General features: G+C 32.8%; 2 protein-coding genes across 3 annotated transcripts; both read right to left on the reverse strand.

Moving 5' to 3' along the window:
- Positions 1-530: 530 nt before the first annotated feature.
- FACE2 (farnesylated protein-converting enzyme 2) lies at positions 531-6,059 on the reverse strand. 2 transcript variants are annotated; one of them, XM_012984250.2, is made up of 8 exons: positions 5,723-6,059; positions 3,297-3,356; positions 2,940-3,152; positions 1,841-1,952; positions 1,525-1,596; positions 1,199-1,261; positions 1,009-1,086; positions 531-833 (listed from the first exon to the last, which is right to left on the reverse strand). In XM_012984250.2, exons 1-8 carry the CDS (start codon positions 5,948-5,950, stop codon positions 700-702), a joined length of 960 nt encoding a protein of 319 aa, XP_012839704.2. In that variant the 5' UTR covers positions 5,951-6,059; the 3' UTR covers positions 531-699. The 2 variants fall into 2 exon arrangements, with proteins under 2 accessions (XP_012839704.2, XP_012839703.2); XM_012984249.2 differs by having other exon boundaries at positions 531-866; positions 5,723-6,014.
- A 5,915-nt stretch (positions 6,060-11,974) lies between these two features.
- On the reverse strand, positions 11,975-13,655 carry LOC105960058 (protein TERMINAL FLOWER 1). Its single transcript, XM_012984228.2, has 4 exons — positions 13,342-13,655; positions 13,160-13,221; positions 12,736-12,776; positions 11,975-12,572 (listed from the first exon to the last, which is right to left on the reverse strand). Exons 1-4 carry the CDS (start codon positions 13,549-13,551, stop codon positions 12,343-12,345), a joined length of 543 nt encoding a protein of 180 aa, XP_012839682.2. The 5' UTR covers positions 13,552-13,655; the 3' UTR covers positions 11,975-12,342.
- Between the last annotated feature and the right edge of the window lie 2,225 nt (positions 13,656-15,880).

The following is a 15,880-nucleotide window of genomic DNA, read 5'->3' on the forward strand; positions in this document are numbered from 1 at the left end:
CTATTCAGTGCACACCTATATGGTTGACTGCATGTTCCTTCATCGTAAAAATACGCATACAAATCTAATTAACAGTTAGAGCTCATAAATTGTTCAAGAATAAAGAAAGATTACTTGGCATTATATTACAAAAAAAGATGAAAATTAAACATATTATTTCCAAGTTTATTATAACATTTTCTCTAAGATTCTATAAACATTCTTTTGCTTCATAATTTTTTTTTCAATTTAGGGAAGTGTAATAATTTCAAAATATGATGCAGATTCTGAAAATGAGTTTATGATGGATATTTCTTCTTACCTACTAAATAGAAAATTGAAAAAAATATAAATGAATCAGAAAAGTGAATCATTAGCAAATTTTACAGCTATTGAAAATTTAGTATAGTCATCATATGATTTTTTTTTTTTAATTTTTTTTTAATAATTCAAATTCTGCAAGGATGGTACAGCCGTCATCTCTTATATATTGACCTCATTTCTCTTTGGTTTTACAGACCCCATCTCTTCAATACTCAACTCCATCAAGATTTATGCAATTCAATATCATTATTAAGAAGTGAGAAAAATAAGGCTGTATATACACATATACATACATACACACATATATATATATATGTATAGTCTCAGGCCCATAAATTCAAAGAAATGTAATAATTCATTAGCAAAGAACTCCCCTATTAAAAGGAGATTTGTGTGTTAGCTCCAATTACAATATCCATGCCAACAACTGCATTTCTCCGTTGTAGTGTTGTACAATTGCGGGGCCGTTAATGGGAAAAGCATGCATACGAAACTCAGCATTCCCAGTACAAATGCCACAATTACTATCCCTGAAAACCACAAGGAACAAAGAAACGAACAATCTGCCGTAAATTAGAACAATATGCAAAATATAGGGAATGAATTATCTCAGCATTGGTGTAAGAAACGCGCGCGCGCGCGCGGGGGGGTGGTGGTGGTGGTGGGGCTCATAAAGTTGAAAATATAACAGGTGAAATGACATACCAGAACGACGAGAAAATATAACAGGCAAGCCCATAAAGTTGCAAAATATATGAGCTACTAGCGGAGCTGTTAGATGTCCTGCAATTGCCAAATGTAACAATGTATTAGTACAGGTAAATAATATTAACGAGACGGGAAGGAAAAATCCCGCAGAACATTGCATTTTATTATAACTAGAAGGACTACCCACCAGTACGGACAAGAAGGAATGACGCATACGCCCCAAAGATGACAGTATATCCTAGCTGGAGACCTGGATAAGAAATGAAATATGTGATGGCAAAGCATATATCACTAAAAGCTTTATTCATCTTGAGGAATGAAAACTCGAACTCCAAATAGCACTACAGTTATTTGCCAAATAATATATGTCTGATGAAAAATTCACCGACTTCTGACAAGCAAGCCACGGCTGAAGCACTCTATTTAACCATTAAAAAAAAATAGAAACCAACATAAATTTCTCCCATGGTTCCCACACACAACATTATCTAAGAAAAGTGGAAGCGAATATACCTACAACTAAACAAGCTTTGACCAAACTGAAGTTCTGTTGGGCATAGACCTCCAGTAAGTGGTTCAAATGAGCTGCAACCAGAAAAAAGAAGATTTATTATCGGATTAACCTTTTAACTAACAAATATAAATATCTGAAGCGCAGGTGCGTATAATAAAGACTGGAGAGGGGAGTAAAAGCCTGAAGCTCCAATAGCAACATGTAAGCTTATATATTAGCATAGATATCAGAATTGTCATTTACATAATCTAGTTTTTAGGTTCAGTTACATAAATTGAATTAAAAAATACGGGTTCAAACAGCAGCAGCATTTACCTAAACTGAAAAATATGGGACAGAGAAATATGGCAGTATAGGTACTGAATCCTCCACACAGTAGCAAAGGAATCATACAAGCTCTGAATACCAACTCTTCCGTAAGTGGAGCCTGTTGAGGAATACGGAAAAACTTAATACAGATAAGTTTGATTTAGAATAAGAATTAATAAGTCAGTAATTTGAAAAAACAGAAAGATACATTCAACAGGCTTTGGTTTCAGATGTTCAAATGAAGATAAGTTTTAGACATTTAAGATGGTTTAAGTAGCACCGAGGATATTTGCGCATATTAGCGAAGCTTTACAGATGCTCTGATCAGGACGGAAATGATATTTTCTGTTGATCGCCAACCAAACTTAGTAGCTTGCTTTAAGTAATTCATAATACGTAGATTGCATGACACACATGCAGGCATGTTTCACATGTTTTTCACTATACGACAAGGAAGGCCAATTTCAGTCTATCCTTCATATACAAAGCCTATTGAAAATTATAATATGGAAAATATTTCAAAGAAACCCCATAATTCCTCATTTCAAGCCTATTGATTAATGTAATTGGAAGCCATCAATTGGGTTTATTACAAGACATGGAAATCGATCACTGATCCTATTTTAGTATCTCTAAACTTTACAGCCCCATAGAAAATTGAAGAGTAACAACATCAAATGATTGAGTTCACTAGTTCTTCACAGAAAACCATCCACACGAGAGATATATTAATATGGAGAAGACAAAATTATTTCAAGTATCGACATAACTGGAAGCACCCCTTTCTTTCAAAGAGATGAGGATGGATTATTTACGTTTCGTTTGATGGTCAGGGGCAAATTGCAAACCTAAGCAGTGCGAATTCTATAGATTCCCAATAATAGTCGGAAATGTATCTTTGATAAGGACACTGACAGTTTCCAATTTGTACTAAAGTTTTATTTAAAAGCAAACATTGAGCAAGAGAAATTTATAAATACATCACCTGCCATATAACCCATAAGAGGATAATCATATCATAGAGAGAGAAAAAAATATTATAGGCATAGAGAGTAGTTTGAAAAAAACAATATTATATACAATAAGGGCAAATAAGTACACTAACCACAAAGTAGTTACGCCAAGATGAGATGCTGGAAGTTAATGAAACTACCCAATCAACGATCTTCCATAAAATGGTCTTCATACATACAACTGATACAGTTCCACCACTATTCAAATATTCGTTGCTTGCTTGGATCATTGACAAAAACTTCAGGGCAAAGGACCCAGAGTACATGAGGGAAGTAAGTGATAGAGGAAAGACCAAAGCTTGCCACTGTTTATACATAAAATTGCATTGATCAATCAGTCACCCTTTTCAATCTGCAAGTCATAAAAATATTTAAAAGTAGTTGTAATACCAATCCAAATACATATGCATGTCTTAATATGAAATACTGTCTTCAGATAGAGTACGCACAGTGTGATCCAGTCTGATGCCGTAAACGCCAAACAGATTTGATGCATCGCGCCTTGTTATCTAGTACAAAACAGAAGTAAATGAGACAAATAGTACAAGAAAACTCTGCAATGGTTAGGTATAACCAATTCAAAATATGAAGATATCGTTATATCATATGCTGGATTCTGATTTGTCTGCACAATCCGAAAGAATATAATTTGTGTCCAACTCAACTGACGCACACTCATCTGATCTTGATCCTTGTGGAGTGAAAGTGAGTAATATTACTCATATTGAAACTTAGGAAGTTGTCTTTTTGAAGATCCAAGAAATGACAGGACATGGAAAAAATATTGTAGGTTTCCCTTGTCCCTTTAATTGACATAGACCCCAGTCCTCCAATAAAATGAGGATCTCATACTAAATTGAGGACTTATTCGAAATCTTCAAAAACTTAATCGACAACACTCACGTCAAATCTCCTGTTGTTATTTTCGCGCTGCTCTATTATTTGACGGTGAACCTTATTCTGGAGTAATAATTTGTTCCTGAAGATTTAGTAGATTTTTTCTGACCAAAATGGGAATGGAGCCAGTAACTACTGCACTATCCTATGTCAAATAAATAGTATTGTCATATATTATTAACTCGATAACGCAAACTGAATTTTAAACAATCCTGAGGAATTATTGGGTTTATGATCATCAACAATTAAGAGGGTTAATAGAAGTTTTAAAATCCGAAAAACAAGCAACAAAGAGCAAAAGCAGCAAGTGTAAGCGTGCATTGTAGAATAGAAACCACAATATTTTCAACATGAATTCTTGATGAGGATTATTATGCCGATACATGCAATAAACATAGAATGGTGCTATTTCCACACAAATAAAATCTCAAATCACCACTATATTTTTAATTTTAGAATCACTCTAATTTAGAAAGTCTAATATATCCTTCAATTTAATAACTTTTTTATACTTCTATCTTGTTTTACCACCATAACCACTCACTTTCGATCTTTCTTCTACACCCCTTCTGAAAAAGCACCATTATTACGCCATGTTTGGTTGGCTTGTTAAATCCTTCCAATGCTTTTCCTTTTCCCAAATTGTGTTTAACTTACTCTTTAAAATTGCTTATGTGAAACAAATTGAGACCACCATTTTATTTGGTAAACGGTAAGTACAGAATGTGGGGTAATTTAAATATTTTAAATTAAAAAATGGTGGTGGCGTGGTGCATTAAATATGGTGGTGATTTGTTTGGAAATACCATCCTAAACATACGACACAAAAGGCCTATCAGTTATTAATTCTTCTTATAAATTTTAGCTAACACATTGTGAGATAGATTTTTGTAATAACAAATGATTTCTCGCAGAAGATAATAAATAAAACTAGCATTTCATGGTAAAATATATGTTGCGATATAAGTAACATCAGCTGATTTTGGACTTTGAGGGTATTAGAGGCTTAAACTTTGTATTCAAGATAGCAGTGGGAATAATTAATAATTGCAATAACCACTAACTAAATAATTACTTATTATGTATTAGATTGTTCAAGTTAGATTCCAACATAAATCTAATGACCACAACTGGCAAGAAAAGATTAGCAAATCAAACAAACAAAATCCAAGTCAAGGAAAGGAAAACTGATCTGGTATTCAGGACATCTCTCTTTACAATGAAAAAGTTTACCTCTCAACAGCTCAACCATTAACTGATTTTCATAATATTTTAGGAGCCTTATAATAGAAAAAACTCGTTAAATTTCCCGCATAAATGCCTACGAACCAAACTACTGATCTCGAATGAGGAATTGCCCTTACCATATTTGAGGACTAGAATCTTCCCATTTGTCGTTAGGGGACTTAAGAAACCAGAGATGTCACTTTGAAAAAAATTATATCTCCGAGTTGAGAGCATTTAGCATACGTGCTAAACTCGATTTATATGCATCTCATAGTTAGCCTTCACTTTTAAAGGTAAAAGCAACTTCAACTCTCAGTTGAAGATAGATAATCTATTAATGCAAGTTTTAAGTCAAATTCAAGCCGCTTCATACTATAACGCAACGCCAAAGATGGATGACTATTAACTACTATGATCGAAACCCTCATTTCACTCTATCACCAAAAAAAAAAAAAAAAAATTAAGGAAGAAATTGAACTATCAGGTGAAATTTATAGCAATAACAGAAAATTGAACTCTCTTTTTGTCAAATTTGATTAACTTCATTTTCGTAGATTCGGTTCAGTTCCCTTGGAACACAGATAGACAGAGAGAAGATCATTGGCAAGTAATTACCATAAAAAGAGGATATTTTTTTTGACCTAATTTGACAAACTATGTAGCTGTTCGATTTTACTCGAACCACGCATCCAAGTGCACAAATTCAAAATAAAAAAAAATAAAAAAATTGGAGTCTAAGGAAAGGACTAACCGGGAGGATGAAAAAGCAGACGACGAGGGAGACGACGGAGGAGATGGCGGCGCACACAAACCGGCGTATCATATAGGATTTAAAGGAAATCGGAGGGGGTAATCGGAGAACCAGCGTTGGAGAATATAGGATCGCAACGTAAAACACTGCCATGGCGGTGCAAGCTGCCGCAGCAGCGGACTTCGTAAGGCCGCCCTCGCCGCCGCCGCCGCCTTCGTGCTGCTCCATTGGCGCCGGATTACTGTACTGAATCGGTTATGTATATACAACTGTATGTATCTATTGGTACATCGGGTCTTGACACTATCGCTGGGTGTTGACTTGCGGAGTTGTAATTGGTATCAGTTATTGGGCCCGACTCCTTCTTTAATATCTTAATGGGTCAACTATTGGCCCAACCCATTTTATTTTATTTTTTTATTTTATTTGTTCAATCAAATATGGATTTTGTTTATTTATCTTTAAATTAATTGTTCTAATAATCTCTAAAGTATATCACCATAAATATTTTTGGGCCTAAAAGGACACGCGGACCTATGCTTGTGGAATTTTTATGTTATTAAGATTGGATAGTTATTAATCGTTGATCTGCACATAATCACACACATTTATGTGTATGTGTGTTTAGTGAATGGGTATTTTAACTTTATTGGGATGTGATAAATATCGTTCGAGCTTTAATAATAACGTTTCGACTTCAAACGTGATATTGATCATTTTTAATTCCAAATTTTGCAAAACCCGAAAAATAGAATTTGTAGTATTCTGACTTGGTTTTCTAATCCAACTTGAATCACCAAAATTGGATGTCGGACGGGAAAAATGTACATGAATCAATGGATACTGTCAACGACTTTGATGTATTGAGGTATCTAAAATTCAAAGTGTGACTCATTCATGAATAACTTTGTCACACGACATCCAATCTAGCGGATTTAAGTTGGATTAGAAAGTTCACCCAAAGGACTACAGTTTTCGTGTTTCGAATTTTGCCAAAATTAAAATAGAAATATATCAAAATCAGGTTCGAAGTCAAAACGGTATTAAAAAAATTGAAATGGCATTTAACATTTCAGTTAACAAATACCGATGTAGCATATAAGTGAACTTCCCCTTGTGGTGTAAGGTTTGACAAGAGGGCCCGCATGGGTGTAGCTCAACTGGTTACGGATGTGGTAAATTGGTACAAGGTCCTATGATCGAATCCTGGCAGCCGCAGTGTGAGAATTTCAACTCCAATGAGGGTTGGTTTCTTGTGGACACCAGATCCGGGTCCGCTACCTTAACGGGCCGTTGAGTTACCATGATTTACATTTCTCCATCAAATACTTGTCGAGCTAAGAGATAAGGGCCATGGGGGCGAGATATTTCATCTTTTGGTACAAGATTTGACAAGATGATATATTTTTATTAATAAATTTGTGAGGGTAGTTTTTGTAAAAAATGGTACTCGAGACCAAAAAATATATTGTCCTTACCTGATTAAATAGATAGATAAACTACACTTGTCTCCCTAGAGGTTGAGTATAATTACATCTACACCCCCATCTGGTTTAAACAATCTCACACATATCTTCTTTTAATTTAGTATTAGCTAACACTTAACATGTTTGACCTTTAATTTTTTTGAAATTCCATTTTTACCCTTAACGAATATTAAGTAAATTATATTGGCCTCCCCTAAAGTTAAGTCTAATTATATAGACCTCTGTATTTTTTAAATTATTACAAAAGCCTCACCTAATGTTTATTTCTAACTCAAATTTGAATTAATTAACTCAATAACTAATATTTATGAGTGTTGGTTCCTTGTAAGCATCAGGTCCGGGCCCGCTACCCTAGCGGACCTTTGAGTCACCATGATTTACATTCCTCCATCGGGCCAAATGATAGGGGCCTTGGGTGCGAATGATTTCACCTTTTGCTGCAATAACTAATATTTCTATATGTATTAAAGTAATTTTTAAAAGAGCAAATATATATTATTTGTTAATTAATTAAAATATAAATTGCAAAAACACATTGATTTTGGTTTGTACAATGTAGTACCAGCGCGAATCAAGCAAGTACAAACTATGCTTTGAAATGACGGCTCAAATCCTCAAGCCATACGTAGTAATAGTTTAATAATAAAAAATAAAAATTAAAAAATACGCCATAACAGTGTTTGGGGAAAATTATAGTTTTACTAGTATTAAAATTACACTAATATTAGTTCGTGACACGTCATTTTTTTTCACAAACGTAATAAAATTAATTAATCGCCCATATGTCAACGTATTGGGAAAAATTAGTTAGGGAGAGCTGCCAAAGATTGAAAAATTGGTTATAATATCAAGCTTCCCATACCCAAATTAGATAGTTGTAGCTAGATTTGTTGAAGAATAAACCCCCTAACTATATAGTAATTTCCACCAACCCCCACCCATTACATAAATAAATAAAAATCATCCAAATAAACACACATACAAATCTGCAAATTGCTTAGCTATAGCTAAATAACAATTGATTATCTCAATAAGATCGAGATTAAATATTGATCATTGATTTGCATCATGGAGCTTGCAGCTGGTGGTGCACAAGAAATTGAATCCACCACTAATATCCAACCACGTCCGTTCAAACCCGAGGAAGAAGAAGAAGAAGACGACGACGAAGATCTTTTCGAGATAAATCTTGAAATAGGTAATAAGATCCCTCCACCACAATATTATTATTGGGAGAGCTATTTTAATTTAACCGCCTCGAGCAACGCGCTTCTTGCTAATTGCTTGTTGCCGATTGCCGACGTTTCTTGTGCTGTGCCGACGGTGATGAGGGCATACGACGCCTTCCTGCCGCCGGTGACCGGCGGAGAAGAGCAACCGCTTGCTTCGTTTTCCGAAGCATTAATGATGTCACAGTGTTACAAGGAAATGGAAGTATGAAGATTGTTTTACAAAGTCCTATATTAATTAAGCCAATTTATATGATGGATATATATTTTAGTACTTCAAAATTAATATGCACCAATTATTTGGGTTTATTGCATTTAGCATCTATGCTTTTGCTCTAATTGTCCAAAAAAAAAAAAATTCATGCCTAATAAATATTATCAATGTTTTGGTACCTGGACCGAACCTTGAACCGCGAATCGTTGCCTAGCCCGGTCCGGTTTGACCGGTCACACCGTAAAATGGGAGCCCAACTAAAAATTTGGGTCTTTTTGTACAAAATAGTGCCCAAAATCGGGTTTTTTAGCCAAAGAAAATAATAAGATGGCTAAAACGGCATTTTTTTACTATCTAATTAACAAAAAAATTAAATCAAAAAACCGAACTTTGAAATTGGAATTTGGAACATGCTTTCACGTATTTCGACTTCAGTCCTAGTACAAAAGTCACGAAAGGCTTGATTTACGTTTCAATTGATATGAATAATGAATTAATGTGCATAAAACAATGTAGACTTTATTTATTATAAAAATTAAAATATAAATAATTATTAAATAAAAAATAAAAATAAAAACCCGGTTGAACCAGTTTAAACGTGACCCAATAGCTTGTTCGGTCCAATTTTCAAAACATTGAATATTATTATATGCAAAATCACATGTATGATTCAATTTTAATAATTAGTAAACTACCCACCATTTGGAGTCGTGTGCTAAAAAAATGCATTTCGGCTAATTTTTGTTTATAATCTCAACACGAGGGGTTTTTTGTAGCAATGTGGTGTAAAGTCGGGATTAAATGCAATAAACTAATCCCAATCATTTACGTCTAAAAATGTTGTTTTTTGCATTCCAATTTCTCATTTCATAATAAAAAGTGAGCTTAATTTCACTTTGCACCCTTAAAATTTACCATTTTGGCACTTTGCACCCTCAAAAATAATTTGTGGCACTTTACAACCCCGGACCATGTTTAATCGTTCAAACTGCACCTTAGTTTATTTTTGTCCTTGATTTCCATTGTTGACCTATTTTCTGACTGTAAATAAAGTCATTTTGAAAATACATTAGCCCTTTGCACCCTAAAGAAAAAATCAATTGAACAGACAAAAATGACCATATTGACGATAAAAAAATAAGTTAACGATGAAAAATTAAGTTAAAAAAATATACTAGGGTGCTTTGAACAATTAAACATGTTTTAGTGGTGCAAAGTGCAGTTAATTATCTTCAAGGGTGCAAAGTGCCAAAGTGGTGCATTTCAAGGATGGAAAGTGAAATAAAACCTAAAAAGTGGCAATATGAGATTAATTGAAATACAAGTTCCATTCCATATCCGGACATAAGGAATATTTACTTTCGTAAGCAAGTGAAAAGCTATTAAGGGTGAGGACTGAGTAGTGACCGAGTCAAATCGTCAATATTGTGATGATTTATCTTAGAAAAATTGGAACCTAGCTAGATTTTATAGAGTATTATTTGCCATATTGCTAAATTATATTATATTGTAGCTGCTGCTTATGTTTGACTTGTAGATTGTACTCTCAATTCACTCATTTCAACTCGAGTTATAACCAATGAAAAGAGTGAATTAATAAATGATTCAAAACAATTATTTTACGAATTATGGTTATAATTGAAAATAAAATTCATCCCTTTTTAGGCCATTTTCAACTTGTCAAGATGGATTAATATTTATCATAATTTAATCTTCCAAGGAACCGTCTAGTTGAGCCGCGGTTTGAACCGGTTTTTAAAAAAGAAATATATATATATATATATATATATATATAATATATATAAATTATTAGTAAGATACCCATCCCTACGTATTTTGTTTAAAATATCCCTCATAGTATAATTTTCATCAATTTCATCCATTATACTCCAATTTCATAAATATTGCACATTGACTCCGGATTTGAACAAATATATTACATTAATCCCATTTTCATAATTTTTCAAAAAAATATTTTTTAGAAAATAATACTTTTTTGAATGTTGTTTCCGACCTGATTCTAGTGTTGTCCGGCGGATATAGCGGTCAAAGGCGGCTGACCGGGGTCTTCAGCGGTGGCAATCAAAATTGGGGTCAAAATTGGTTAATTGGTGAAATTGGGATAATTGGGAAAATCATAAATTGGAGTTGAATTAGGATTTCAAGGAGTTGAGCTAATTTTTTTATATATAAAAGAGTTTTACTTATTTGAAAATAAGTTTGAATGAAGTGAATTTATTTACAAGACAAAAATATTGGATATCCATTTTTTAATAAAGTGCTCTTATTATGCGACTACCTGTCTTTTACCCTTTATTCTTACCGGAGTACCCATTTTTTTTGAAAATCAAACAGTGATTAATAGAATACCAAAAGTTGATTTATGGCTATTGTTCCATATATTTGCATGCATATTTTCTGTCACAGTATATTTTATCCAATATATTTAAACAAGTATAACATCTACAACAATGGAAAATTATAGTCTACGGTTTTTACCCTTTAAATTTGTACTTATTTATATTTGGTCTCCACAATAACAAAAAATTCACTTGGTCCCTCGTGATAATTTAACATCTTTGGTCATTTTCATTAATTAATCGTTTGTCCATCATCAGTTAAGGCAGTGACGGGCACCTTGATTCTATTAGGACTAACGAAAATGACTAAATTGAACTTTTAAAACATGAGGGACCAAATGTGTTTTGTCGTTACGTTAAGTAACCAAATGTGAAATCAGTGCAAAACTTAAGTGACGACAACTATAAAAACGCTGGATTCTCCAAAAAGAAAAAAAGAAAAACTAAAAAAAAAGACATCAAAATGATAAGAATGACGTATCGGATATGAAAAAGAGACATAATATATATAAGATAAATTACGGTCACTCCTTGAGGTATGGTCAAATTAAGAAAAACCTCTCTTGTTTGGGTAATTACTGTCATCCCCTCCTTTTAAATATTTATACATAAAATTTATGTAATTTGGTTATTTACCAAACCAAATTGTATGTATATGTATTCATTTCGATGAACGATATGAAATGTTGGCGTGCCAAAGTTTCAGTTTGGTTTTACCGATTTAACATTCCTAAATTTACCTGTAGATGAGTTTTTCGTAAGATAATACATAATTGAGGGTGGCTATAATCACGCAAACATGAGGGGTTATCGTAATTTGATTATAACTCATGACTGAATGTAATTTGCCCTAATACATAATATTATATATTTTTATATAATATATATACATAGGTTGTCTTGTCTCCTGCAAGTAGTGTAGAGAACCATAGTACAAACAGTGGAAAAGGCAAAAGCAAAAATCAAGAAAATCGACCAATAATATTTGAGCAAAGATCTGATTCATGATTGCCCCCTTTGAAAATAAAGCCATGAATCATGATCATATGTCGACGGACGACTGATTAATATTGTATGAAACTGAACCCTCAAACAAGAAAATAAAGCATTCAAGATTCAATGTCTTTTATTGGTAATAAAACTAATCAACCGTACGTACATCCATCCATCAGAGTTTCCTCAGTTTCATGAAAAATAAACTCATTCATGCACGTTATAATAATTTATATATTATAATATTAATAATAATAAGTGATCATCTTCCAAAAGAAGGTTGAATCAGCTTTATTATGGCCGGGAGGAGGCGGCTGCATGCAGCTTAATATATATATTAACGCCTCCTGGCGGCGGTTTCACGCTGGGCGTTGAAGAAGACGGCGGCGACGGGGAGGCCGAGGTCGTTATCGGCGGCGAAGCGGCGGGTGTTGAAGTTGTCTCTGGCGGAGGAGGTAGGGAGGTTGGTCTTAACAGTTTGTCTGCCTTTCTGCTGGAACAGAACGAACACAAACCTATGTATTCCTATGTTGGGCCGAGGCATTTCATAGCTAACCATCTCTTTTCCTGTTTTTTTTTTTTTTAATAAAATAAATAATTAAAGAGAGTACGTAGATCAGTACAACAATAGCTTTTTCATAAATTAAATTATAAATACACACATATGTACTACTGTGTGTGTGTTAATTTGCCAAAAGTGTGTGTGATAGTACAGTGCTGATATTCTTACCAAATGTGGCGTCCGTTGTGCCTGGAATGTCTGTCACTAACCTGTAAATTAAGTTATAATTAATATTAAGTACGTATATATATTACCAAACAAATTAAATTTATAATTAATATTAGTGAATAATTATATTAATTTAATTTGTAGTCTTGGCCCATATATAGCTTTTCTTTATATTCGGATGAACTCAGAATTAAATTAAAGTTGGTCCCCCATTAAATTAATTTACAGGTTTTCCAGGAGGTAATATAATATAATATAATATAATATTATACCTAGTTCTTGAATGTCTGGACTGAATATAATCATTAATCAAATATTATTTAGTTCTTTGTTTTTTTTATATAAGAATCACATATTTAGTTCTATGAAAATATTGTTAATGCATTAAGTAATTAATTAGTAGTATAAATAAATATAAAAATACCAGTGAAGGTGTTCCTTGAGATATGGATCACTAGGGCCAGGGACATCAGGGTCAGTCATAACCTGCAATATATAATTAATTATTTAATTTGGAAGCACATACATACATAAATATATGTAAAAAATAAAAAAATAAAAAAATATATATATATATGGAAAGGTAGAGATGGACGTATTAATTACCAAAGTGAAAAAAGTTCTCATATCAGCAGGGCCTAGAATCTCAACCCTTGGTTTGATAGTAACAGCGGAAGGATAAAACTCGTGACCATTAAAAACTTGTTTATGATTTGGATATGTCACATGCATTTTTGTTGTTGGGTTGAAACACTCTAATACATCCCCTATCACTCTTCCCACTACAAGCGGCTCTGACGACATTCTACTTGCCATTATTATTTATTTTTATATATATATATATTATCACACAAGAGAGATGAGAGAGAGAGGGATAAGAGAGAGAGAGAGAGAGAGAGAGAGGGATTATGTATATATATATATATATATATATATATCTTTAGGGTTTTTTTTCTTATTTGAAAGGGAAGGGAAGAGCCCCATATATATAGTGTTAAGGATCGGAGCAAATTAAATTAACTTTATATTTGTAATGGAAATATATTAAAAAAAAAAAAAGATAAGCTTAGAGAGAAAGCACACAAGTACATAAATGGGACATCACACAAGAGCAAAGAGCAAGACCTTAAAAACTGACCCCCACCACCACACACCCCCCTTAATTCAGCTCTCTAATTCTTATTGTAATTTATTTATTCTTTTGATTTATTTTTTTTATTTCCTCCTTTATTTTCTCAATATAGAATAGGCTTTTTGCCCCCTTTTTCAATAGTAGAAACAGAATAAAGCACATGGTGCTAAAAGGGACGGACGGACGGACGGACGGACATATAACATTTTAAATTTGTGGATGCCTGAAAATCAGATCAAACTACTCGATTCGAGATCCATGGTTAAATGATCGTTCCAACCCCTAAAAATTTTAACGTTTTCTTAGTTTTGTATTAATCTTACAATATTTAAATGTACGTTAAGGGTCCGTTGCACTTTATTCGTGTTCGCTCGTTTAAATTAAAGTTCATTCAAGTTGGGCTCGAATGTTTATCAAATCGAGTTCAAACATAATTTTTAAAGCTCCATATATACAAAAGTAAACTAACATTGAATCATTCGACTCGACTCGACTCGACTCCATTATATATGACGAGGAAGACTACAACAAAAGATCAATCTTGAATTTTTGTTTTCTATATAGTGGCTTACATTTTACATCAGGATCACGTCACTACAAGAAGAACAAAAATGGCATTAGTGACACCTCTATATATGGTTACAATGCTATAAATCTATAAGTTGTCACTAAGTACTTGCTAATTACACTAAGTGACAACATTTTCTACGTTGTCGCGCATATATAGCTCATTGATGTTGTTGTCACTAAATTATTTGTGTTATCATTATATATAATTAGTGATACGCTGGCACTACAAGAAAACATGGCATTAGTAAAACCCTAATTTGTGATGATATCAAAAGTGAACATTTTGTATATATTGTAGGTAATATAATGGATCATTTTGTTATCACTTAATCATTTTTTTTTGTTCGCCGTATAGAAGTGATAATCACTTTTTTATTGTCAGTATATAGAATTAGTGATACTAGTGACAACATTATTGTCTTTCCATATAAAAATATGTGTTGTCACTCAAAAGATTATTCCGTATAGTGTAAAGATAATGCAGTGACAATATTGTTTACCCACGATTATAAAAATATTTATTATTACTAAAAAAGTTGTTGTTTGTAGTTCGTATATCCATCAATATATGTATATATATAACTACGAAATGCATAAGAAGTAATATTTGGTGGAGTAAATAAAACTTATTCTATGTACCATGACATTTTATAAGTTTTACATAAGTATATAAAATTTTAATCCACGTAATTGGAAATATGGATACTCATAGGTTTGGTTATTTCTAAAATTAACATACTAATTAATAATGGATTTTTGAAATACGCTTATTTCATTTCAACCTCATTAGAGCAACTCCAATGGAAGTATCAAATATTCAAATGGATTATCAAACCCATAAACCATCTTTTTGATATTCCAAAACTAAAAATTTCTACTCTAATGGGATTATCAAAATGGGTAAGTATTTTGATAATCTACCTTTTTGTATGTAAATATACATTCTGGAAATTGAGTTATCAAAAAAATAACAACCTAAACATCCAATCACAAAATGACACGTGACAATTACAAATAAAACTACTAAAAAAGTTCCAACTGAGTAATAACTTTAATAACCATGGTTGGAGTAGATAAACTATAAATGAATATTAAAATATTATCATAATTATCAAATGATTATTTGATAATCCAATTTTAATGTTTAGCATTGAATTTGCTCGTATTGTATATTAATTGTGCCGGCAAGTCAACATATCTGAAGTTAGTCTTCCACAATCATGTGAGCCTCTAATTGGAGGTTTCAATATTGGACGATACTTCACTAATAGTTTAAAATTTTGGTTGAGATATATGCTCGTTCAACAGGTTCTCTTGTGAGAGGCCAGCCTCATCCTTTCAAACAATACCGGTTTTGCCATGTCTTGGGCTCATCAAAAGAACGACTCCATGGCTCTAAAATCGTATTGAAAGATTGTCTTAACTAAAATTTTAAACTTTTAG

This window comes from Erythranthe guttata, chromosome 10, assembly GCF_056151865.1.
Source record: "Erythranthe guttata isolate IM_541 chromosome 10, IM_541, whole genome shotgun sequence".
In the NCBI taxonomy this organism is placed as follows: domain Eukaryota; kingdom Viridiplantae; phylum Streptophyta; class Magnoliopsida; order Lamiales; family Phrymaceae; genus Erythranthe; species Erythranthe guttata.